The sequence below is a fragment of the Sphaeramia orbicularis genome, chromosome 5, assembly GCF_902148855.1.
Source record: "Sphaeramia orbicularis chromosome 5, fSphaOr1.1, whole genome shotgun sequence".
Taxonomy (NCBI): Eukaryota; Metazoa; Chordata; class Actinopteri; order Kurtiformes; family Apogonidae; genus Sphaeramia; species Sphaeramia orbicularis.
The window spans coordinates 58,580,062-58,608,050 of record NC_043961.1 but is presented as its reverse complement, the minus strand read 5'-3'; the positions used below and the strand labels follow the sequence as shown (position 1 = coordinate 58,608,050).

Below are 27,989 nucleotides of genomic sequence, written 5' to 3'. Positions count from 1 at the left end.
CAGAGGAGAGGAAAGGAGAGGAGGAGCTGGGAAAGCACCAGAAGCGGCAGACAAAGCTCACAACTCAGCTCAGAGCGTGGCACAAACAGAAGGGAGTCAGCGCTGACTGGATACTGCTGGAGCTCACATCCGCAAACCTCAAAACAGATGCACGGCCACAAATCAGGAGCCATCACAGATATGTTCTGACACTCCTGGACTGGACTAAATACAACTTTTTTTTTTCATTTGCAATGGTGTGTGCTTTCTTGCTTTTTTGAAAGTCCAATAAGAAAATGAGAAGATAGAAAGAAAAAAAAAACCCACAGCTCACAGTGGATGTTTCACAGAAAGCTAAGAAAGACTGCTCTTTTGCATGAGTCTTTTTGTGCATCTCTCAACCACCCACTGATTTTTCTTTTTTTTTCAAAAAAAAAAAAGAAGGAATGGCTCTGCACACATTAGCCAAAGGAAAAAGACACAGAGAGAAACAGAACAGGAGAGATGAAAGATCATTTTGTGTGTGAGTAATGTGTGAAACCTTGAAATGGCTACCACCACCACTGAATGTGTGAGAAGTCAAGTGGACAGGATGCTGACTTGTTTGAAAATCTGATCTGCTATCGGGGGTAGGCTGTGGGCGTCAGACAGCTGGGGCTGTGATTCACAAACCCGACTTGGCGTGAAAACAAGAGATGCTACAACTAAGATGTGGCTTCCGTGTCACGATAGGAGATCAGTGAGGAGGAGAAAGTACAATCGCGTGGAAAGGGAAACTTGAAGCTTTTGTCTCAACGGAGGAAAAACACGAAAACATTTTGAGCATTTTACTGAATAAGAGCAATATTCAGGATGCCCACTTGAAACTTTTGTTGTTCTGCAAACAAGGGATCAAAAGACACTGGAGATACAGTCTCTGTATTAGTCTACGGCATCTTAGTACAGAAAGGACTTCTGTCATTCTTGGGGAGACTATATACAAATATCGGTGAACTGGATTGCAAAAAAGGTGAGAAGAAAACAAATATTCAATGCAATGTTGGAATAAAATGAAAAGGAAAAGTGAATGTTGTATTTTACCTCAAGATAGTGAAGCATTCTAACTTTACACTCAGAAAATACAAGCATACCAACGTAACTTTGACTGTGCTCTCTTATAGTACGGTACCCCTCATTTTTCTACCTTTTGTTTCTTTCTCTACCTTTAGGACAGAAGGACTGGTTTTGCTCTTTTCCTCCCTGTGGCTGATTTACTTCCACCTTACTCAACACAAATCACAGAGCAGAAGAAATGTGTTTGTTTACATGGGCACACCTGGGCCTGTATCACTGAAACGGTGCCTTTTTATGCAGCCGCCTTTTTTTTGCCCTCTCCGGATGACTGCCATGTTGGCAGGTGGATGCAGATGCAATCGTCTCATACAGCATTAACCGGTTTATACAAAATAAACAATCATGCTGGAGCACAACAAGCTGGAAGCATAAACGAAACAGGGTGATCCTGCATTACAGCAAGACTTTGTGCCCTGAAGCTTAAATGGAACAAAGCGAATAAAACGTTAGATGTTTTCTTTTCTTTTTTTTTGTTTTTTGGAAAATTATCAGAAACCCAGTCTGAGCTATTTAGAAATACACCCCGTCACATCTGCTTGGGGACAAGAAATCTTGAAAAAAGAAGAGAAAGGAACACATTTCATATGTTAAGACCTCCTATAAGACAAAAAATGAGAGTTAAGTTTATACAGTTAGTCGATTTATGTACAGCTCAAATTACATTGGAATGAAATTTATTACACAGCATGAAGCATGTGAAAAATAAGTTTTAAAAGTGTTTACTATAGTTGTTAAAGGGAGGGAATATCAGATTAATAAGCTGGGTCATAAAAAGAAACCTAACAGATCACTGGCAGCTGTGCCTGTGCTCAGAGCCTGGTGGTGGCATCATGTTATATGTTGGTGGTAAGAGTGGATTTCTGCAGGGTGTGGTGGCACCAACAGTTATAGCACCATCACCGTTATGGTGGTCTGTTGTTGTGTTGTTAGTTTGTCTTCAACTCCCCCAGCTGAGCCCTGCCCAGGCCAGCATCTGCTTGTCTGGACATGGCGCTTCCCAGGAAGGCAGATGTCTGTGTGCCTCTGACATCCTCAGCTGCACCGCCCTGGGTCTGCTACAGGTCCCCAGAGAAATGCCTGCCTCTGCTGTCACTTTGGATCTCAGCCATAATCGGATTGTGCAATTGCAGGAGGGTAGCTTTGGAGGACTTTCCCGTTTGGAAACATTACGGTTAGCCCACAATCAGCTGACTTCTATTCAACCGAGGGCGTTTCGAAATAGCTCCGGGACACTGCTCAGACACTTGGACCTTTCATCTAATCAGCTTCGTGTTTTGCAGCAGCATTATTTTCAAGATCTGCCTGGATTGGAGGAACTGTTGTTGTTCAACAATCGCATCGTCCAGGTTGAAGGCACAGCATTTGCCGGACTGAGCAATCTCCGCAAGGCCTACCTCAGCCATAACCGTCTGACTGACTTCCCTTTCTTTTCGATACAAGAGCACACTCACCCTCATCTTTACTTACTAGACCTATCATCAAACCGCTTACCCAGACTGCCTTTGGAGGACATATCAAACTTACCCACAGCGGTCCAGAACGGACTTTACCTTCATAACAACTCCCTGGTGTGTGAGTGTTCGATGTATGGGCTGTTTCGTCACTGGTTAGAGAGAGAGTTTGCTTCAGTGACAGATTTCAAGCCGGAGCACACATGTCTGGTCTTTGGGATACAAAAAGGTCCGGTGCGTTTGTTCCAGCGTAACTCCTACTTTGAAAAATGCAACTTCACTGGGATGAGGCTGCCTCTTAAAGCGCAGGAGGGCAGCGTTTCAGTAAATGCAGGAAAGACTTTGTGGCTGCACTGTGTTACGACTCTACTTGGACAGCATGTGACATTTTTCTGGGTGTCACCGAAACAGGAATACGTGGCGCCGCCGGGGAATGATGGATTAAAGATGTACACCAATGGTACCTTGGAGATCATGAAAGCGAGTGCCGAGGATTCCGGTGTCTACTGGTGTATGGCTTTGGACCAGCAGCAGCAGCGAAACGAAACACGGGAGGTTAACGTGACGGTCGTACAGCCCAATGACAACGAGTCTCACGAGCCATTTAACACTGGATTCACCACCCTGCTGGGCTGTGTGGTCAGCCTGGTCCTAGTTCTCATGTACCTCTATCTGACACCCTGTCGCTGCCCTTCCTGTCCAAAGATCCCCGCTCCAGCCACAGCCACCCCGACCTTGGGTAATGAGGCTGGGGTTGGGAGCGCCCAATCCTCCATCTTAACCCCCACCCCGCCAACGACCACTGAGGGGCCAGGCCGTAAGGTCAGTACCAACAAGCATGTAGTATTTCTGGAGCCTATAAGAGAGCAGCAAAATGGCAGACTGAGGGCGGGACCAGGAACTGGGACAGTGCAAGGACATCTGGGGCCAGGTTTACTGCTAGGGGCAGAGCACCAGTCAAAGCTCCACAACCAATCACAGCAGAGAGCAGGGGAGACAGACTCCATTATATCAGTGTTCTCAGACACACCCATCATGTTGCCATAGCGATGGGACAAGCAGAGACAGACTGGCACGAATATCACCTCTCACTCACTTTCTTCCTTCCTCTGCTTCTCAGTTACCTCCTCACCACCTCCCACTGCACCCAGCACTAGACCTGAGCAAAACAGTAATCCAATACAACACTGATTAAAAGCTTAATTCATCTCTTATCTTTGCGAGGCTTTGAGGCTCTAAAACTGCCTAATGAAACAGATCCAAGTGCAATTTGAACAGAGAGAAAACTGTTAAAAACAAATGAAATGTATTATTGTTTGCCCAGGTCTGCCCACCATGCCCTACAGCCATGTACCAATGCACTGTGAAAGGCTATCTTCTGTTGAAAACAGACTTGCAGGGTAGGAATAGTACGTTTACAGAAGACAAAAGACAGTCAGGAAAACAAAGACCAGGATGGACAGTGCAAGTATGTACAGTAGGTGTCAGAATTAACCCAGACCAAAGATAGCAAGACTTCAGAAATCGCTGGAGGAGCTGCGACTACAACCTTAAAGTCTGTATGAGGAAACTTTGGAAGAGAGTAAAAGATGTGTGTGTGTGACAGGCACACAGCAGAGACCCATCTGAGTGAAAGGCAATGATGGGAGAGGTGAAGAGTGCATTCCTGCGATCAAGATGTGCATGGACTTCTACTGAAAAACAAAGTGCACAGAGCTGTCCCTTTAAGCACGGCTTGTACCTTTAATAAACATTTGCTACAGATGCCTTCTTGTCTCATATAGAGATGTAGAGAAAAAAAAAAAATCTCTTTTTTTTTTGTTGAGCTTTTTTAGCGTTTCCTTTTGTCAGAGTCAGTGTGTCAGTTGATTAGAGCCAAACAAATCTGCATAGTGTAGCTCTGTCACAATGTGAACTGTTTTAGAGTAGACATGCTAGAGAAGAAGAGCTTTTAGTTAGTAAAAATAGAAACTCTTTTAAGGGATAAGGATTTGATTCTGACTTCCTCCTTGCACCTTCCCCCCTCTCCCCTGGAAGTTGATTACTGTCATAATTAATCAGAATCTGAGCATTAGGAAAACAACAGGAAGTAATAAACAAATAAACTCATTTTTTAAGACCTGATCTGAAATATTGTAAGCTGGAGGAGGAGAGCCAGTGTTTGGATTAATTCCAGATGAGACTGTGGAAGTTTTTATCAGATGTATCAATGTTTTTTTTTTTTTGTTTTGTTTTGGGTTTTTTTCTCAGTCATGTCAATTTTCTGGGACAATGAATGTGAAAACGAATAGGTGACAAAAAATGACTAAACTCATGCCTTTGTGTTAAAAATATACTGCAGGATTGACAGGACAATCAGGACAGACTTGCTTGTTTTCTTACTTATTGTCTTCACTGTATTCACTGCATCTTCCTCTTCCTTGCACCCCCCTTCCCCCCTCCTTCTTTCCTGTCAGTCTCCTGTCCTATCTTTATCTGTGTGTTAATAAACCTCTGTATCTGGACCATCCAGGTGAATGTGTGCCTTGTTATTGTTACTAAAACAAAAACATATGTTGGTGCGTAAACAGGTAAATAAAGAATGTGTGTGCATGCTTGCACATGTGCATGCACACGTCTGTACCAGTCACCTTCTATGCATATGCATCTTTCACTGGGGTCTAATTTCAGAATAATGAGCTGCACAGATGAATTAGCAATGTTCCATTGTCAGTCCTTAATGATAGTACACTCTTTTCTTGACAACTAAAAATAAGTACCAGGAACACAATAGTCATTTTTCCATTGACCCTCACATTGTGCAAATATAACTTGTGCATAAAAATGTACCGAATGGATGTTGTGCCGAATTCTGCTCCCTGCCGAAAACTGCTCCCCCTTCCTGAGTCAGCCATGAAGAGGACAATGTGCAACAAATTCACCCAGTCACAATTTGCTGAGAAATGCTCCCCACTCACCCTGGTTCATTATTTTTTCTCTTTTCTGACTGTAGGGTATGAAATTAATTATGAATTATTCAAGCTCTTAACACCACCAAAGCTGTGTCGCAATAAAGTAATTAATAATATTGTAAGATATTGCAGTTATGTTTTTTTATCTGTTTAATATTAAAGAATGTGCAAACTGTAAGGTATATAAAACTGTCAAAAGTTCTAAAATCTAAAATAGACAACGCACAAAATATATGACAATATAAACAGATACTGCCAAAAACTAATTCACCCTTGGCTGGGGATGCAGTTTTTGGCAGGGAGCAGAATTCAGCACCACAGTGGAAAAGCGACAATTTTGCCAAAACTCTTGTTTTTCTATTAAAAATTTTTTCGCTGGCAAGAGGTGGTTTTTCAGGCGCAAATGGTATATCACACAAAACTGCAATGGAAAGACCTTTTTCCGCAACTAGAGTCATGTGAGTAAAAAGAAGATGTTGACGGACGTTATAACAAGCGAAGAAGAAGAGTTTCAAAACAAACATGGTGCAGTATGTGTGGACACATCAGGAAACCCCATCCTTTTTTAATTTAGTACAAAATAGAGGGGTGATATGTAATAATAATGAATATATCTGTAAATCAACACCATATTTACGTTCGTCGCCATGTTTATGGAATGACTTCTCGTGTCATCTTGCGATAATAAATAAACAAACCATCGGATTTGTGATTTAATGGAAAAACTGACATTACACACTTCTGTTTTTTCAACATTTAGTAAATATCGGTAAAGTTTTGAGCATATGTCCAATGGAAAAGCGACTAATGATGGACATCTATAACGCGCATACTGTTATTCTAATAGAACAGAAAAAGTGGCTGCTGTGAATAAAAACATGTTAGCTGAATGATTTAGGAACTGAGAATAGGTATGACAGCAGAAAAGGATACTGTTCATGCTTTAAAGTCTGATCAGTGCTACATAGAATCAAATATACGTCTGAAAAACATCCAATATACGGCTATAAAACAAGACCCCACAGCATACAATAATAAATAAGAGCTGACACTAGTATTAGTTACTTTTTATGCTCTACTTTTAATTTTAAGTCTGTCTGCACTGCTTACATTTTTGTGCAAGTCTGTCAAAATCCCCAAATTCTAGTTTGAGAGTTTCAGCTGTGAGCATTGCATTGCTGACACTAAAATATATTCAATTGTTTTACAAATAAACTTATCTTTAGATAATCTTACTGAAACTGACCCACAAACCTCACTATACAGGAGAAAACAGTGTAAAGTGTGTGCAGTACAGTCTCCATCACACAAATCCAGCGGGCCATTTTTAATACTCTAAACAACATTAACATACAACAGGATTAGATAACATTCAACATGATAATGCAACATAATCTGAATCTCGGGCCTTATCAATTAGATAAGGCCCAACACAAATTTCTATAAACTACTGGTAAAAAAAAAAAACAACAGCCTCTTAGAATCTTCTTATAAAATCTTCTTAAACATAGCGTCTGCCGTGCTCATTAGGGCTGTGTATTGGCAAGAATCTAGGATACGATACAAATCACAATACTAGGATCACGATACGATATATCACGATATGTCATGATACTGTTAAAAAGGCAATTTTTGTTTGTTTCTTTTTTTTTACGATTATTTCCTTGAATGACTGAATTACACCAGATATATGCACAAATACGAAACACATTTTTATTTGATCCCAATAGGATCTATTTTTCCGTATTAAAACTTAAATGTTTTACAGACATTACAGTTTAAGATCCTGTTCAAATGTTCATATTCTATTAGTTCAGAACTAACATCAGAGCCTTATTTTTGTGCAATCCCAACAAAGGAACTAACATTATTTAATAAAAGAGTGTTAAATGATAATAAATCAAATAAAAACAAAAAAGAAAAACAAAAAAACAAAAATGAACCTCCACAATATCTGCATTTGAATAAATGCCTAAAAATATCGATACAGTACTTTTTAATATCGATACAGTATTGTGACATGAAATATCGTGATATATTGCACAACTGATATTTTCTCACACCCCTAGGGCTCATTCATTAAAAGTCCTGCCCGGTTACTCATTACTAATCAAAGCCAGTGTGAAAGGACGATGGAGGCACTGAACGAGCTGGTGATACATATAAGAGGACTTCTTGGACGCCCCGTGATTATCTGCACTGGCGAGGACAAGATATAAGAAAGGATAGGAAGGGGAGACACATTAGATCTCTCTTCTGTTTCGTAAATGGAGAGTCGAAACTGAGTAAATACTGTTAATCACATCCTTTGGGTCATTTACACACACACCTCCTTACTGGGTGATATTAGGGCCATTACTACCACCAGCATTATAGTAATTAGAAGCACTATCTTCACTGCTGTCACCCTCATTTTGTTTGTCGCACACCCTGCAGTGTCGTGACTGTAAACAGATATTTATTATCCCTATAACTGTGAGAAGACACTCTCTCTCTGCAAAAAGAATAGCATACTTCTATTTTATTCTATTGCTTTTTTTTTTTTTTTCAAAATGTGCCTTGAGGGAATCATTTGGGTGGAGCAAAAGATAATAAAAAGATAATTGTAAACCTAGACTGGGCTGCTCCGCCTCATTTGTAGAGTCATTTCAAAGCAGTTTACAACCAAGCTGTAGGTTTAAAATAAGCCAATCGATTGGTCAAAACACACTTTAGCTTTTCAGAAACCTCTAAAAAATTAAGAAACCTCTCTTGTTCAGAGTTTCTGCAGGTATCAGGAAATCTAATTTAATGCTTTTTAATGCCACTTTAAACATATGTAATGCCCATGTCCAACTGCAGATACAGTTTTATATATAGTTTTATGACAGGCTTTAACCAGGTTCTGAATAGTTCCTCCTCCAGTCACTTCTGCTGAAACTTGCATTATCCTGTTTTTCCGACATTTGCTAATATTCCCTCTGCTCTTTTGCCACAACGTGAGCTCGCTCACAGCACGTTGCACCAGTGTTCCGGTGTTATGACTTCATGTAACAGCCATAAACAATAGCCAATTAAAGGGTTGCACCTGTCAGTCATCACACTATACTTCTGATCAAAATGACTAAATGTTTATATAAGCAAAATAAATCGTAAACAAAGCTTTTTTTCCATCAAGTGTATTTAATTTTTTAATGCCTCTGGACATTGAATTTAATCCTTTTTAATGCCACTTAAGGCCTTAATTTTCACAAAATCTATTTAATAACTTTTAATGCTTTTTAAATGACCCGCAGAAACCCTGTTGTAGCATAGAACTCAAAAACGTATGTAATTCTCAACAGTCATGTCTGACTTTAGACGCTGTCATGACTTCTAATCATCAGCGGTGAGAACTTTTCTTTCTAGAATTAATATTTTATAAGAAAATCAGTAACGTAAGCCATATTATACTGAAATAGTCTATCCATTGCTGCTAAATGCTACGTTTCTCATCCTTCTGCATGAACGCATCAACGGAGATCATTCGTTTCAATTCATCACGTTCTTGTAATGATCAAATCCTCAGAATAGCTCGACACATTCTTTTGCAAAAATACCACATAATCAATCACTGCAATCATTTCACATGTAAAAATGGAATATTTTATGAAAGCGCAAATCAGTGGCACCTATTTATTATTTGACTGCATCGAGCAGTAGCTGCCCTTCGCGCAGTCTTCTGTACGTCTGTTTCATTTGTGCTTTAGCTCATCTATGTGTTATTCGGTGTGAGATGTCAATACTTTCACATTCATCACAAAGAGTAGGAGATTACAGCCACACATCTGCTGTAGGGACTACAACCATACTCACTATTAATTAAAGCATATGTGCATTTGTGAATGTACGTGTCTGTACGTGGCTCAAGAATTGAAAATCAGTGAATGTAATTAGAATTTTGCCGTTGGCCATGTTACATTATGTAACACTAGCATGCGAGGTCTGCAATGTCAATAAGTCATTTGTGGTTTTTATGTTTCAGAAAAAAGGGTAGACATTTTCTGAGAGCTGGAAATGGGTTACATTTTGCATAAAGAAAATTTGCATGCGAGCAAATGTAATTTATAGGCGACAATACATCATGCACCATTCTCAGCCACAGGATAGGTGGGCGGTGAGTTTATAAATGAGAGCCAGTTTCAGGAGCCTGTAGCATCACGGGGGGGATAAAATAAAATTAAATAAATAAATAAATAATTGTGATTTATTTGCCTGTACTCTAGGATGCATAGGCATTTGCAGTTTACTAAGTGCCACGGTGAGATTTCTGGCACTGGTGGATCCAACACAACTGAGCCCACTTCATTATATGCAGACAAGTTTAATAGCCCCTGAGACAATGAAATCCCTCTAAAGCTCGCACTAAAAGTCTAAAGCCCCTTGTGTCTAATCCAAGAAATTTTCAGTGATGGGTGTTATTTTAAGCCAAAAGCTGTTCATTTACAGTATATTGTTTAAAACAATCCATGATTTTTTTGTATGTAAGTGTGTTATCATGCCCCGGGGAAAAGATTGAGTATGAAATCTGACATGAATGTTTAATGGGCCTTTAGTAAATGACTATTCCAGAAGAATTTGGTATGTATAGGCTAGTGCATGGTATGACAGTAGAATACAAGAACAGATGAGAGGATCAACAATAGAAAGGAGCAAATCCAGGATCAAAGACAACACGTCAAAATCGGAATCTACATTCCTGGAGGATAAATCAGTATTTTACTATAAATCACATCAGACTGAGAGAGGGTTTAGCTCTCAGTTGTCACATAGACAATGGTTTTCAAAATGTCAGCTTCTATCCTATCATGTAGTCTCCCAAGCTGCATTAACACAATTCCAAACCCATCTCTGACAGAACAGATTCGTGTGCAGGCTTTTGTTTTTGGTGAAATGTCCAAACAAATCTCACAATCACATTTTGAGAAATACAAGCAGATATTTGTTTCTCTCTCTCGCTCTCAAAAATTCTTTCCAAATACCTAGTGTGTTGACCGTCCCTGTTTTAACAGTGTTGGATTCTTCTGCAATGCTGTGAAAAGAACATAATGTGCACATTTTCAGCTCCACATGTTTATTCTAGGACTCTGCTGGAAGCTTTACATGATTTACAATTTAGTTCACCCTCAATGAGCTGTTTTTTCTTTCCTTATTCTTAATCTTAAGCAGTACAGAGGGTTGTGGGCAATCATAACCTTCTCTGTTGTCGTTGCCCAGTTTTCACCCAAGCTGCTCAGTGACAGCCCACAGGGTCTGTGAATTCAGTTAGCTCACTGTGGAATTCAGAAACAGATGTTTCTTTTCTGGTCTTTGCTTCGACATAAAAAACCAACCATATCTTGACAACGAGAGTGTGTAACATGAACAGCCCAAGCAACAGAGGCCAATTTGATGATGAAACTTACATACAGCAGAAATAGACTATCCAGAAGTTCACACATCAGAGCGATAAAATGCTTGATATTAAAAATACAAACCTCACTTCTGCAGCTCTCTCCTCTCAGTCCAAATAATAATCCTACTATATAATACACGTTCTGTGTCCCATCGATGTTGCAGCACAGGAGGGCGTTTTTACGGATTTTCCTCAGCCTTCACAGGCCTGATCGCCGCCAAATGAATGGAATCATTACCTGACTATCTACTAGGCACAATTTTATGTCCGTATTCAAATGTTGTGAGGTATGCTGGGCGATTTTAGCCTCTCTCTACTTTGAATTCTTCATCCCTGCCGCCATACTCCATTTTCGGAAGTGGTTATGCTGCCGTTCATGACATTTCTACTGCTAGCAGACCATGCTACAATGTGAAGGCTGCAGTTCACTACCGCTGTATAAATTTAATCATGCTTGACAGGCCGAACAAATACATGCTCTTCCCCTCATGCCACACATGTTGGCTCGAATTATTACCTGCACATTGCATGACTAAATGGTAGTTTACAAATAGATAGCGATGGCAGACAAGTTCTACTTATCATGCTATTGTACAATGGCACCACGGGTACAATGCTGCTAGTAAATATAATTTTATGATCTGATGCCATTTCATGTTGTTCCAAAGTGAATCTTCGTTATTGAGACATGAACTAGAGAAGTAAAACTGCATCCAGATCACATCAGACAGAATACAACTTGTGACTGGTAATTACAGCTGTCAATCACTTACATAACCGCCTACCTTAAAAAGCCTGTGATTACCAAGAAACCTGTGTCACAGTGTAGAATTTCTACCACCTGAAACCACAAGAAAGTAGCAAATGCAGCCCAGTGATGCTAAAAAAAAAACAACTATCAAGCACTACAGGTAGAATGGGTAACACAAAAGCATGCCAAAAAAAAAAAAAAAAAAGAGTCTGACTTCGCTTATTTGTAACAGTTATGCAATTTCTTCTTGCTGATGTCCAAAAGCTACCAAAACTCTATACCTACACAGTTAATAAAGGAATGATGAAGTTACCATACATTTTCCAGACACTAATTTCCAGATGTCTTTGTAAAAAAATTCAAACCAGCCAATCAGTCTTTATATTTGGGATTTATGAGACAGTCATCAGTACCGGTAGCGATCCATGCCGCTTGTACTTCGTGGAAGTAAAAGTGAAACTTAAGGCTCATTTCCCTTTTCCCTATCTCTTGAATCTGTGCAAACTTTCATGTGAGTGTGCAGGACATTTGTTCTGTTCTATTATATATTATACTTATGTATAATAAGTCCAGTGATGATTTTTTTGGATGAACTTCATGGTGTGGTGGCAAGGATTAGTGGAAACGCCAGTAGTAGACGCTCATGCTGGATCTGGCAACCCCTTGTCTGGGGGGAGGAGGAGAGGATACCACGCTCTACAGCATTTTGAATGTGATTGCAGTACCAGTTTTGGCCACAATCCTACATACGGCACCTTTAAATATTCATAATTTTATGTTTAGAAAATAGTTTAGTGGGAATGGTCTGGAAAACATGAATATTTTTCCATACATTTGTTTCCATTTTCCATACCTTTCCAGACCTGGAAATCTATAAAATCAAGTTCCATACTTTTCTATACTTTGCGTAGGAACCCTGTATGAGGTAAAAGAAAAAAATAATTCCATCAGGCCTCCATACATGTAGAATTGGTGTTGAAATAAACTGAGCTGAAAGAGCAATTTGTATCAGGCAAAGAAAAGAAGTCAGTAAAGGGGAAAAGTAAAAAAAAAAAAGAGAGAGAGAGTAAGAGTAACTGCATATCTCAACACATGATATAATCTCAGTCATATTTAACAGAATAAACTTGCTAAACATTACCATGAAATGATTCCTATGAGATAGATCAATAAAACAAATGGACATGAGGTAGCATAGTGTGCAACACAAGCATATGCTAAACTGTTGGATAAGTATTTCCATATATTTCACATACAACATTCACTCACATAACATAACATAAATTTACACACACAAAACAGGGCCATTAATCACCCGCTACAACGACACCGTTCATTTCCTGCATTGGCTTTATGCTATTATTCAAATCAACACGATATCACAGAACATCACAAAAGACCCTCTTCCACCATAAATTACCATTCAAAATAACTGATCATTATGCGGCTCCTATAAGGTGGTTTAGACACAGAATAATAGGCCATTATTCAAAAGTACAACAGCCCACACACAGTAATGATGCTTAGGTAAGGAGGTAGAAAAAGGAAAGTGAGACTGAAAGTGATTTAGCAACAAAACACGACATCCTGTCTGTGTTTTTCACACTTTATTTGGAGGCTCTACACACCTCATTCAAATTATCTACAGCAAAGTAAAAAAGCACCGAGCTCCTACAGATGCTGAAATATTACAGCTCATATTATACACTGTAAAAAAAGTCTGCAATTTAACAGAATTTTCACTGTTTATTTTACAGAGTTTGCCTGTATTTTTAAGGTACAGGAAAATATCAATGAAATTACAAAAATAAGCTGTGATTTTACATGTCAAATGTAAAATAACATGAAAAAACTGTGACGGTGAATAACCAAAAAATTTACATTTTTTAAAAGAAATGTTTTTCTTTTTTCACAGAAAAATACAGTTAAAATACATTTGCAAATGTATTATAATTTCACAAATATTTATTTTCTATTTATGAGATTAAACTGTTAATTTCAAGTTTAATACTGTAAAAAAAACTAATAAATCAAGATAAAATTACTGACAACTAACCATAAAAGAAGTATTTGTTCTGTAAGTTTAACTAGACTTGTTTGTTAACTGACAAATATTTTGTGCAATTATGGGAGGTTTCACAACAAAAATGTTGAATAAATGTATTTTTGTGAATGTATAACATGTATAAGCACTGATAAACTGTCCAAATACAGTTTTTATCAGTGGATTGTGCAACTGAGTCTCATTGAAAATTATATATATATATATATATATATATATATATATATATATATATATATATATATACATATATATATATATATACACATATATATATTTATATAGGTAATTTCATTGTTTTAATACATGAAAATATTCTTCATTAAACATTAAAAAGTCAAAAAATATGCAAAATCTCATGTAAAGTTAGGGCAAAAAACTGTCTTTTAATTATGGAAAATTACTGTATTTTTATGAGATGGTTATTTTCCGTTAATTTACAATATTTTTTCGGCACCCCTGCTGCTGGAATAATACCATTTTTTTTTTTACTTTTGTTTTTTTTTTTTTTTATAGTGTATAACATTATTTCCTCATCATAAATTGCACAACCTCCCTCTCTTTGGTCATTTTCAACATCCTTTTGAGGTGTGGCAATTATCACGATAGCAGGACTGTGGGGGTTTTATGGGACAAAACTGCTCGCTTTAAGAACACACATGCGATCCACTTGAGAACATCCAATATGTGTTGACCATAAACAGACAAATCATCTTCAGTGGCATTGTGCATCAGCTCCAAGACACTATTAAATTGCAAGCTGGCTCCTTTTCTTTTGGCCATGAATACATGCACTTTCCCCCTTTGAAAAAAAAAAAAAACAACCTCTCAACCCTCCGGCACAAGTGGAATGTGAATTTTCAGTTTCAAAAACCAAATGGGGCTTCACTAACACTAACTACACTCTGAAACCACTTTGGAAGATCCTTAACACTGAGTGGTGTACCAGAGTGATACACAAAATGATAGCTTTCTCAAGGAAAAAAAACTCTTAGGTGGGAGATAGCTTGTCCAAAAGCAATTCATCTTAGCCATCACGCTTGCATGCTTTAGTGCACTACATATCCCATTTATACAGCTATAACGTTGATGTGCGTCTTTTTGGCCTTTATCGGCCAAATGCAAAGCAGCTGTGCAATACATACTTAAATAATGTCACTAGCTTCAGGCTACGAAATGCCTGAAACAACATGAGTGCATCAGTGTTATTCGTAGCATGCTTGGAGGGAGTATATCCCATTATTCTGTCAGATCAGAGAAGACGGGATGTGTGCTGTGAAGTGGGATGTACAGTCGTGGAAAAAATTATTAGACCACCCTTTTTTTCTTCAGTTTCTTGTTCATTTTAATGCCTGGTCCAACTAAAGGTACATTTGTTTGGACAAATATAATGATAACAACAAAAATATCTCATAAGAGTTTAATTTAACCCTGTAAAGCTGTGGCTTCCAACCTTTTTTGGCTCATGACCACATTTTAACATCACAAATTTCTGGTGACTCCACACATACGGAGACTTTTTTTTGCTAAAATTAATTATTTTTTTTTATCAAGTAATAGTGTGTTATACTATGGTGCAAATAAATGTTAATCTTAGACGACATTTAGTCTATATAATGTATATTATTGTGGACGGAGGCAGAAAAGCCACGTGTAGATTACTGCACAAACGGAGAATTTTATTTTCCTTGGTCAGGATATGTACAGTCAGTCCAGCTTGGATTTCCAAGGCTGACAATTAATACTGAACAAACAAGAACTCAAACTATGAATTATGAAAGAGCTGCAGCATCTGAAACCGACCACAATGAACATTTGACAGATAAACAGAACCACAGTGCTGCAGTTTCAGACTCAGAGTTTGTCATGTCTTTTATGTATTGGGATTGTCTCTATCAACTCACCATATATTTTTTATTATTAAGTTTTTCTTTTTATCAATTACTAGAAACTTCAGGCGACCCCATTTGAATTCCAGGCGACCCCATGTGGGGTCCCGACCCCAAGGTTGAAACACACCGCTATAATGCCAAATGTATCATATTTGATACATGAGTTTTGAAGCCCTCTACATGATCGGTGTGATATATTTTTTTTCTTTAAAAACCTGATGTATACAATTAGATACATGCAATACACAGATAATCCACCAGGGGGAGGAATTCATTCACCAGAGGCCTTTCCAGTGACACTACATGACTGTCATTAATGAGGAAGGAGGAAGAACTGTGACAATTTTGAAAAGGAATTACCAATTTATTAGACATGTTTGTGTTATATTATGTGTTTGTTTGCTCAAAAACAATAATATTTGAACACTGAGACCTGATGTATCAAATATGATACAAAATTGAAACTCATACATGGAAATTGATATTTAACAAAAAAAAATGTTTTTGGTTGTTCAGAGGGACTAATAAAGGCTCCAGTTTCAAAGAACTGGAATTTTCTATCAATGATTTAATGGTTCAGACTTTACAGGGTTAAGAGCTGATATCTATCCATTTTCGATGTTTTCTTGATAATAACCAAAATCACTTCAGTTCTTACATCAATATCTATGGCATTGTACTGATAAAAACAGTGCTTTTAGGCATTCCATGTTTTCTTTTCTGTCTGTTTTAGTCACATGATACACACAGGAGTTAATACTTGATTGCATAACCATTGTTTTTGATGACTTTTGATGGTCTAATAATTTTTTCAGAGACTGTACAGTATGTTAGGTTTGATCAGAGTTCTAAGTCAGTTTCATCATCAACCTTTGTACCCAAGTTTCATGACAACCAATGCAAGAAAGAAAAAAAGAAAGAAGTTGAACTCCAAACACTAGGGATGGAATCAGAGTGACCAAAGTAAGTAGGACGATGTTGTCTAACACACTTCCAGCATGAGTCAATTACTGTAGTACACCACAGCCTTTTATAAGTGGTTGAGCTAAAGAGTTAAGAGGAAGGTGAGCCCGGTTTATTTGAAGTAAAAGGATGTCCTCACTGTGATGCACTTTGGCAAGATGGAGGGCAGTGCAGCCGTTAAATATTTAAAAGGTCTCCCTCATGCTTGGCTTCCACTTCAAACAAGTCAACATTTGGTTACAGTGTGCAAATGATGGTACTGTATGCAACCCTGTCATCATACAAAGGGATGAGACTGAAAATAAAACTAAACACGGGAGGAACTTTCATCTAATGTTTGCCGTTTCTGAACTAAACAAAGAAAAAGACAAAAGCAAGTTGTGCATATTTCATTAAAAAAACTAAACAAAACAGTCGACTTCAAACTGTCAGCGGTCTGGCTGTTCTTACACTGGAAAAATCTAGATCTGACCAAGTGTATTTTTCTCATTTCTAGTCAAAATATCTCATCACATTTAAATAAGACATAATCACATAAAGAGTAACTTTTCAGTAGTCGCTTTGCATTGGACATCTGCGCAAAACTTTACTGATATTTACTAAATGTCAAAAAAACAGAAGTGCACAATGTCCGTTTTCCATTAAAAAACAAATGCGATGATTTGTTTATTTATTATCGCGAGATGACATGAGAAGTCATTCCATAAACATGGTGACGGACATAAATATGGTGTTGATTTACAGATATATTCATCATTATTATATACTACCCCTCTATCTCGGGCTAAATTTAAAAAATTATTGGGTTCCTGGTGTGTCCACACATACTGACACGTTTTTCTTCTTCTTCACTTGTTGTAACATCCGTCAACATCCATTTTTTTTTTAATTCACCTGACTCTAGTTGTGAAAAAAGGTCTTTATATTGCAGTTTTGCGTGATATACCATTTGCGCTATGCCCAAAAAAACACCTCTTGCCAGCGCAAAAACTTTTAATCGAAAAATGACACTTTTGGCAAAATTTTCGTTTTTCCATTAGAAAAATTTTTATGCGCAACTTATATTTGTGCAATTTGAGGGTCAATGGAAAAGCGGCTAGTGAGATATAAGAGCTTATTTTTAGACAATAGATCCTGAGAATCTTATTTTAAAAAATCTTACCAAGATAATTTTCACTTGTTCCATTGGCAGATTTTTTACATGAATTAAGCAAAAAAAAAAAAAAAAGAAAAATCTTGAAATAAGCCAAAAAAAATATTGAATTAAGCCAAAAAAATTATCTTGAATTAAGACAAAAAAATCTTGAATTAAGACAAAAAAAAATCTTGAATTAAGCAAAAAAAATCTTGAATTAAGGAAAAAAAAAATCTTGAATTAAGCACACACAAAAAAATTAATTAAGTAAAATAAAATTTAAACCAAAAAAATCTTGAATTAAGCAAAAAAATCTTGAATAGCCAATGGAACAAGAGAAAATTATCTTGGTAAGATTTCTTAAATAAGATTTTCCAGATCTATTGTCTAAATAAGTTCTTATATCTCACTGAAAAGTTACTCTTTAGGTGGTTATGTCTTATTTTAAGTGCGATGAGATATTTGGACTAGAAATGAGAAAAATACACTTGGTAAGATTTGGATTTTTTCCAGTGTATCCTCCTTGGTCATAAACTTTTCCATTTGGATTCTGCTTACATACAAACATCCACAGACAAGTGTGTTGTGACTCCGAGTGGTCGTCTGTATGAATTAATGTTAGTTCACAGTCAGCTGTTTCGCAGCTCCTATTGTCATGGCGTACTTTAAGCAGAAAAGGGAAGCTTCAGCATTTGGACTCAACCTTCTTTCCTAAGAGCCGAAAAGAAGATATGACAAAATAACTAAACATAACTAGAAATGTTGATACGGCTGCGTGGTCAATGTTTGAACTGGGGCTCTTGAGCTGGGTTTGGGTTTTCCTTGGAAATCGCATATAAACAGCCTCAAAAACTGCTTACAAGATAAGATAAATTAACAATATGAGGCAGCGGTTGTGCTGAACAGAAAAGAGCAGTTATTTTTGGACCTGTTTTAAATGCAGCCACCGTCGCCCTCAAACATCCCAGTATAATGTATGTGTAGGAGACAGAGGGGAACAAATTTGGAAAAATAAATGGAGACAAGCCAGAGAGCTAATTTTTCTTGTTTGACTAATAGGGGAGGATGAAAATGTTAGTACTGTGCACCACATGGAAGTGTTGCCAGAAGAACAGAGTTATAATCGGATCAAAAGCACTTATCTAACTTCAGTCACCTTAAGGTATTACTGCTCTGGAAGGAAAGAGGGAACGCAGAGTGGATTGAAATAATGTGACAATTGCCCTGCTCGCACTAATAGGATATTCTTCTAATCCGGTAGCTTCCCCTTCAATTATTTGGCTGTTTTACAAAATACACACGAAAAAAGTCTCCACCTGGATTTACAACAGTCAACAGAAGTTGCTTTTCCATTGGACATCTGCGCAAAACTTAACCGATGTTTACTAAATGTGGAAAAAAAAAGAGGTGCGTAATGCCGTTTTTTCTATTAAATCACAAATGCGATGATTGTTTATTTATTATCGCGAGATGACATGAGAAGTCATGATATAAACATTGTGAGGAACATAAATATCATGTTGATTAGGTATATATTCAGCATTATTATTATTATTATTATTATTATTATTATTATATTATTATTATTATTATATACTGTAATTTCCAGTCTATAAGATGCTACTTTTTCCCACATGCTGTGATCCCACAGCTCAAAAATGATGCGGCTAATTTATGTTTTCCAGGCTAAGAAGGAAATAGAGCTGCTGCACGTAAGCTTGGCATCAATGAATCGATGGTGAGACATTGGAGACAGGGTGGGTGTGGCTTATAGTCAGGTGAGGCCGCTAGTCCGGAAAGTACAGTATTACCCCTCTATCCCCTACAAAATTTAAAAATGATTCAGTTTCCTGGTGTGTCCACATATACCGCACCATGTTTCTTTTAACACTCTTCTTGTTCGCTTGTTGTAAAATCCGTAAACATCTTTTTTTTAATTTTTTTTTTATGTGACTCTAGTTGCAAAAAAAGGTCTTTCCATTGCAGTTTTGCATGATATACCATTTGCGCTACGCCCGAAAAACCACCTCTCGACAGCACAAAAACTTTTAATTGAAAAACGATTTTCCATTAAGTAAATTTTTATGCGCAAGTTATATTCATCCAATTTGATGGTCAATGGAAAAGCGACTACAGAGAGCAGTGATTAATATGTTTCAGGTAAAACAAGTTCTTTAACTTGAACTGGTGCAATGAGTATCTTCTCATTTCTGGTACAAACATCAGTTTGATAGTCTAGTCGTTATGCTCTCTGTGTTTCAGTGAAAAAAGGTCACATGGTCTGATGAGTCCAGCAACTCCGCTACTTGGTTCTCCGAGGCGAGTTGCGGAAACCAGTCGTTCTTGGAATATTAACTTGGATCCATACAATCACCTATGGCTGAGTATGGAGTTAGAGGAATAGTAAAGTGACAATGACCGACCGCTACGCTATGCTAACCCCCCTGCTCCCCGACCAACAACCACGGAGCACAACCGCACTCCCACTCCAATCACGGAGTGCAAACCCCCCCAGAGAGTAGAAGCCACCAGCCATAAAACAGAATAAAGATGACAAAGAAGTCTGTTCTGAGCCACTGTAGAAACATGGCAATGCTTCTGTCCTGTTCATTATTTCAGAGCAGATTCAGCTACTTACTGCTGAAATGTCATATTTCTTTCCTTTCTAATGTCAATACTGATACCAATATTGACATGTTGCATGACTGTGTAGTCAAATAATAAGGTTCCAACTCAAAATTGTACTTTGGTATCACTAAATTAATCTGAATCAATCAATTAATACTGAATCAAATCGATATTTGATCAACTGAATTGAATCGTGATTAATCGATTCAGAACCTTATGAATAGAAATCAAATCGATTATGGAAATTGGCCATGATACCTAGCTCTATTTTCCACGTTCACTACGGAGCCTCTGAACGTCCAAATGGGTCATATCTGATGACCCTGAAAAGATTAATAACTGTATTTTACACTAATTATTTCAATGTATTAATAGGATTAGTGGATCAACAGGTATTAATCAGTTTAGATCAGTAGATGGTTTTGGTTGCCAGTAGCTGTTTGGGTCTTAATGCATTAAGATTTCTGTTTTAGTGACCTAAAAGGCTATTTACATGTGGAAAAGAGGTCCAAACTCATAGAAAAATGTTTGTTCAGCAAAATATCAATAGTAGTGTGAATGGGTCATAAAAGATTACTAATAACAAACACAATATGACTGTGTGCATCTATCTTAATGAACTGACCTCTAAAAGTAGTGTTTATACATATTAATTTGACTTTGAAAATGTATCTGGATGCCTCTAATTCATCGATTCATATTGTTCCACATTATAATTATGCTTGGGTGCGAACAGTTGAAATACTTTCTAGCCTGTTCATTGCTAAAATAAAAAATAAAACTGCTTATTAAGGCAGTGCCACTGTGCAGCACAGAAATAGAAATAGTTGGCAGGGACGTTCGCATTTAGTGGATAAATATGTATGAGGGATATTTTCCTGACCCAAATGATTTGTTTCTTGTAGATATTGAAGCATGGCAAAGTATCGACTAGACAGACAGGGCACAACATCCTTACCGAGTAAAGTCTTCAGTTTGGCAAAGTGACACCCATCGGTACGCTACGACTCTAATGAGCATACCACTACACTTGGCAGAGAAGAAAGGGAGCAGATAAAGTAGATGCAAATTGCCACCTCAGTTCTTTCGTCTTCTGCATATCTGCTAAACAATGAGCAATGCAACTCTCCGCTCAGATGGGTGTCACATTCTTGCATTTCAGTCTAAGTAGTTTGTTTTCAATTAAATTAAATGTAAAAACTAAACAGGTGGTCAGAAGAACCTCCGCTGATTTGTTTATTGCATAAAACTATTAAATTACCACAGAGGAAAGTGAGAATTTTAGCCACACAAATCATGCTCATTATAAACACGTCCCCAGGAAGGGAGCTTGCTCGGCTCGATGCCACCTCAGAGCTGTCGGCTGCGGAGCTCAAGTCCGTGGCTTTACCACATCCAAAAACAAAAGTCGATTAATGTATATTATAGAAATCTAGAAAACTGGAGTGATGATAATGGTAATGATAATAAGAAAAAAAAAAAGAGGAGAAAGAGGGGAGGAAGGAGGGAAGGAAAGGAAGAAAAAGAAAGATAAGGCTGTCACTACTATTGTATTAGGGATTATTGCTTCTGCGGGGGGGGGGGGGGGGGGGGGGTTCTCTCCTTTTCCTTTTTCCTTTCTTTCTTTTTTTCCTTTAAGCTTCTTTCTGTACTATTATTTAAAACTCTTTACTGATTTCTAACTTTTGTACACTCACATCCTTTGACCCTTTTACTTATTAGACTGTCAAGTTTGTTTTCATTCCTTCTTCTGTTTCCACCTGAATATGCCCAAACCGCTCAAAATAAGCATAAACTAGAAAAGCCCTAGGAAAGCGCAGACCTCCGCCAAGGCAGATCAGTGTCCTGCCCCCCCCCCCACCCCCCAACCACCAAAATGTAATCATTTGTTCCTTGCGCCAGTATCAACATTTCCTGAAATTTTCATGAAAATCCATCCGTAACTTTTTGAGTTATCTTGCTAACAGACAAACAAACAGACAAACCCCGATGAAAACATAACCTCTGCCGTTACACTTGGCGGAGGTAAAAATGTGCCCCCCACCCCCGATCACCAATAAAATGTAATCATGTGTTCCTTGTGCTGGTATCAACATTTCCTGAAAATTTCATCTAAATCCTTCCATAACTTTTTGAGTTATCTTGCTAACAGACAGACAAACTAACAAAAAATCTGTTGTTTTGCTTAATGTCTATGTCTTATGAACTTTTTTTTGGTCTGTTTGTTTGTTTTTGTTACCCTGTCACAAAATTTGTGTAGCACTAAATAAACTAGAAGCACTCGGAGAGCGCAGACCTCCGCCAAGGCTGATCAGTGGCCCCCCCCGTGGGCCCCCCCACCCCCGATCACCACCAAAATTTAATCATTTCTTCCTTATCCCATTTCCAACAAACCCTGAAAATTCCATCAAAATCTGTCCATAACTTTTTGAGTTATGTTGCACACTAACGGACAGACAGACAGACAGACAGACAGACAAACAAACCCTGGCAAAAACATAACCTCCTTGGCGGAGGTAATAAATAATCTAAACAAGAAAAGCACTCGGAGAGCGCAGACGTTCGCCAAGGCAGATCAGTGCCCCCCCACCCCCACCCAATCACCACCAAAATGTAATCATTTGTTCCTTGTGCCAGTATCAACATTCCTGAAATTTTCATCCAAATCCGTCCATAACTTTTTGAGTTATCTTGCTAAAAGACAAACCGACAGACAGACAGATAGACAAACTCCAATGAAAACATAACCTCTGCTGTTACACTTGGCGGAGGTAAAAATCTACCCCACCCCACCCCCCTGATCACCAATAAAATGTAACCATTTGTTCCTTGTGCCAGTATCAACATTTCCTGAAAATTTCATCTAAATCCTTCCATAACTTTTTGAGTTACCTTGCTAACAGACAGACAAACAAACAAAAAATCCGTTGCTTTGCTTAACCCTTTCATGCATACTGGTCACTCCAGTGGACAGTTCTTCTCCAGCTGTTCTCTTGTATATTCATGGGTTTTGTTGTTTTAGTTCCATATCAGCCAACACAGTGGACACTTATGCAACATCCCATACACTGACATTCATACCATTACTGTAACTTTGCTGTTCTTGATAAACCTGATCTGCACTAACATGTTGAAGTGTAAATCAAGTGCTGATTGTTATTAGACTGTAATTAACAGTTTATTTTTTAAGCAAAAAGTTTGGGTTTTTTTTTGCATATTATCTCCATGAAATGAGTAATAACTAGTATTAGAGTATGTTAATATATGAGAAAAAATAAGATTAGCAGCATTAAAAATGTTTTTATTTCATCGTTTTAACACAGTATATCAGTAAAATACATGTTTCTTTGCTTCTTAAATTAAAGGCATGAAGTCCAGTTGAGCGGATATTTTTGCAACTCCATGAAAAATAGGTTCATAAAAAAAAAAAAAAAATTCAATCATGTTTTTTCTTTCATACCTAAAGAGGAATAGAAACACTCCGAAAAAAATCTTGATTAAGGTTCTCATAATTCATGCATGAAAGGGTTAATGTCTATGTCTTATGAACTTTTTTTTGGTCTGTTTGTTTGTTTTTGTTACCCTGTCTCAAAATTTGTGTAGCACTAAATAAATAAATAATCTAAACTAGAAAAGCACTTTGAGAGCACAGACCTCCACCAAGGCAGATCATCACATCATTTGTTCCTTGTGCCAGTATCAACATTTCCTGAAATTTTCATCCAAATCCGCCCATAACTTTTTACATTATCTTGCACACGGAAAGACAGACAGACAGACAGACAGACAAACCAGCGCCGGCAAAAACATAACTTCCTTAGTGGAGGTAATAAATAAATAAAATGAAATAAACACAGCCCCAGTAAACTTCCTATATATTATCCTATTTTTGGACATGGGGTAAGGAATATGCTCCAATAATGTGATAATGGCTCCACTAATGGTTCAGCCAGAAATGTATTGGACATTTCATCATATTTACTTTCAATATTTACATTAAGAAATTCACTGGCTGAATTGGATATAGAAAAGCAGTTTAACAGTAACAGTGGCAAATGTAGACAGCAAATTCACGTGTTTGGCTGAAACTGTTATCCAGGTTTTATTTAGAATAAGTGAGCAGTGATTTATACTCTGGCGACTGAGCACGACCCGAGTAAAACAAGCTCAGTGTCTGTAAATCACACCGCAGGACATACGGTTTGTTTTACTTCACTGAAAAACTCTCTACTGTACCGTTAACGACAAACACACACCTGATGTTTCCTTCTTTTTTATCTTTCTTTCCTCTCGACTAAAATGTTTCTAACCAATAATTCATGAGTAAATAAAAGCAACGCAGTAGTCCCTTTTCTGTACAGTGTTATTTCTGTCCCGACTAAACGCATGGTGAAAATGTCAAACGTGTCTCATAATGGACGCCGTAAAGGGAAACTGTGCATATGTGCTTTTGAGGTTTGACATATTGTACTTTTAAACTGCAAAATGTGGCTGTGATATACTGTAATGGCGGTCGAAAACTTTTCTGGAATAAAATCAAGTACTATGCCACAGAGAGCAACCGTTCATGGAACTTTACAGATGGTGTTAATATTCACCCTGCTCGTGTGAATGTGCACATCCTCGCCTGACAGATTGTCCTTCTCTAGTTAATCCACAATTAAACCTTTTTAATTTCTGTGATTTCCCTAGACAAGTAAACACACCTACACAAACATTTTAAAAGTACAGCAATACGGTAAAACATAGCACGGCTGCAAACACCGTTCATTTTGATTTAAAGGAGTGATATTTTGCTTTTTTTTTTAATGAAATTATGCCCTTTAAAACATTTCCCTGTGGTCTACATAAACTGTAAATGCTCTGCTTGGGTCAGAATTCTTCATTCATTCAAATCCACAGGTCCATCTTCAACGCTATTTCTGAGTAATGACACAAAAAAGGTGGTTTGGAGCGCTGGCCCTTTAAATGCACATGATCCACTTTAGGCCCCGCCCCCTCCAGGTTGTTGGCTGTGCTGCTCTGTCCCATTCAATCAACAACCTAACATTTTAGGTAATGGACTCGAAGTTTGGACATATTTTCAGTTTTTACTACAACCGCTGCTGATGACAAACAATTATGTCATACTTGGAGAAATGTTCGTTGGAAGTCTGGACCTAAAATGTGCAAAGGCTGTGATGAAACTAGTTATAAAACGTAACAAATTAAGAAGGAATTAAAATGTGTTGTAGAAATCCACTTGATTTTTGCCAGAATGAATATAAAGATGACTTTGCAGGACCTGGAGGGTTCAAATTCAAACTTTTTGAACAATTAGGGTCCAAATACACAAATAAATGAACCAAAGACTAATAAAAGTATGTTTAGCAAAACATGAGCCCTTTAATCTATAGATATACTCTTCATCTATTTGAAGTAAATAATGTATGTTATTTTTAATGCAAGTAGGGGTGTAAGAACACATCGGTTCTGCAATATATCACAATATTTCATTTCACAATACTGTATCGATATTAAAAAGTAGTGTATTGATATTTTGAGGTATTTATTCAAATGCAGATATTGTTGAGGTTCATTTTTGTTTTTTGTTTTTCTTTTTTGTTTATACTTTATTTATTATTATTTAACACTCTTTTATTAAATAATATTAGTTCCTTTGTTGGGATTGCACAAAAATAATGTTCTGATGTTAGTTCTGAACTAATAGAATATGAATATTTGAACAGGATCTGAAACTGTAACGTCTGTAAAACAGAATTTCAGTTTGAACACAGGAACATTTTCTGATATAGCATTAGATCCTGTTGTGATCAAATAAAAATGTGTTTAGTATTTGTGCATATTTCTGGTGTAATTCAATTCTTCAAGGAACTAATCATTTAAAAAAAGAAACAAACAAAAAATTGCCTTTTTAACAGTATCATGATATGATGTGATAAATCGTATCGTGATCCTAGTATTGTGATTTGTATCGTATCACCAGATTCTTGCCGATACACAGCCCTAATGAGCACGGCAGACACGCTACGTTTAAGAGGATTGTATAAGAAGATTCTGGGAAGCTGTTTTATTTACTAGTAGTTTATAGAAATTTGTGTGTGGCCTTATCTAATTCTTTCCCTGAGATTCTGGTTATGTTGCATTATCATGTTGAATGTAAGCTTTAACTGGTTTTATATAGGCCGAAGGATTAAAAAAAAAGGACACGCTTTTACTTTTTACAATCAAAATATTCATGTGCAATGAAAATAGTGCTGAATGAATCCTTATTGTGCATCCAAAAGGTCATTTTGTCTATGATAGCTTGGCCTCTTCTGACACAACACAAGCACTTTGAACTGCAAAGTGCACCCTGCACTCAGGTTACACCAGAGAAGTAAATTAAATAAACTTCTAATGGGTAAAGAAAAGTATCACATCAAGTAGTATTAATGAGATTCTATGAGAATGAAACCTCAGTGTTCATTTAGCATGTTAGCTTGTTTTCTGGCTCCATCTGTGCCATGCTTCGCCGAGCCAATTTACCGTTGTTTTTGTGCCAAAGTCTCATCAATGTCTAATTCTATCCACAGACGCGACAAATGACATATATTAAAAATATTTATAACTCCAGGGCTGCGGGGAGGTGTGCATACGCAGTTCTGTGTCAGCGGGCTTCAGCTGTCAGGCAAAGATTGTACGCGCACGACAACGTCTAATATGCATCACACCTGTTGGCGTCTTTAAATTGACTTGTATCTGTTCTGTTTGGCTTCGTTTGAACCAAAGCAAATTGTCGGTTTCACTCATACTGCTTCTTTCTTCTGCCCTTCGATCTTTGTTTTCCTCCCTCCTTCTGTTACCTCCGCACACATTCTTTACTCCCTTCTTTTTCTAATCCTCATGTGTTCTCCTTTACCCTCAGATCTATCCGTCTAATTTCTACTCTCTACTTCCACCCTAAAGCGCTCATTCATTCCTCTGGTATTTCCTCAAATCCTCCTCATCTCCTCCTTCATCTGCCTGTTTACGTCTTTAATTCATTCTCCTCTAAATCCAGCTGCTTTCTTTTTTTTTTGTTACTGTTTTGCCCCCTGACCCCAACCGCCCACCCTTCTATGTCTGTCTGTTTATTCTCCCCGTCCTGAATCTTTTATCCCCGCCCCCCACCACCCTCTCCTGTCTATTTTTTTTTTTAAATCTCATTTTCCTCAGAACTTCCTCTTCATTCTGACTGCTGGCATCCCACCCTCCTCCGTCCAGCTTTGCCTCTTTCGTTTCCACGGTAACTGAAGACCACCAGGACGACGGGAAATCATCTCCAGCACCGGCGATAACACACATAAGTGCATGCACATACAGTTATGCAAACATTCATCACTTTGTGTGAGTATTTTCTCTGGGCCCGAACCAACGTGCACATGGGAATGAACACGGTGTGAATGATTAAACCAATCTATCAGTAGACTGAAGATATTATGGAACTGATGAACGACAGACAGGAAGCCTTCGTGGTTCGTACCTGACAAACACAAATACACAAGCTTGAAGCACAGTGTAGCACTCATGTTGTGAATGAATAATCATTTACCAGGTATGTTACTGTTATGATACGACACGAAATGATGTCTTCAATCACAGTAAATGCATAGATACAAATACGTTTATA

General features: G+C 37.6%; 2 protein-coding genes across 7 annotated transcripts in view; one reads left to right on the top strand and one right to left on the bottom strand.

Annotated features, from left to right (window-relative positions):
• The window catches only part of rnf123 (ring finger protein 123), a 276,643-nt gene that overhangs the window by 117,095 nt on the left and 131,559 nt on the right, over positions 1-27,989 (bottom strand). The window lies entirely within an intron of this gene.
• On the top strand, positions 2-27,982 carry amigo3 (adhesion molecule with Ig-like domain 3). Of its 4 annotated transcripts, none has more exons than XM_030134092.1 (4): positions 2-988; positions 1,188-3,365; positions 27,246-27,304; positions 27,536-27,982. In XM_030134092.1, the coding sequence occupies exons 2-3, from the start codon at positions 1,923-1,925 to the stop codon at positions 27,282-27,284; spliced, it is 1,482 nt and encodes a 493-aa protein (XP_029989952.1). In that variant the 5' UTR covers positions 2-988; positions 1,188-1,922; the 3' UTR covers positions 27,285-27,304; positions 27,536-27,982. The 4 variants fall into 4 exon arrangements, with proteins under 4 accessions (XP_029989952.1, XP_029989953.1, XP_029989951.1 ...); XM_030134093.1 differs by lacking the exon at positions 27,536-27,982 and adding an exon at positions 27,381-27,392; XM_030134091.1 differs by lacking the exon at positions 27,246-27,304.

Coding starts and splice junctions, on each gene's coding strand:
- amigo3 (XM_030134090.1), top strand. CDS start 1,923: ATGTTATATGTTGGTGGTAAGAGTGGATTTCTGCAGGGTGTGGTGGCA.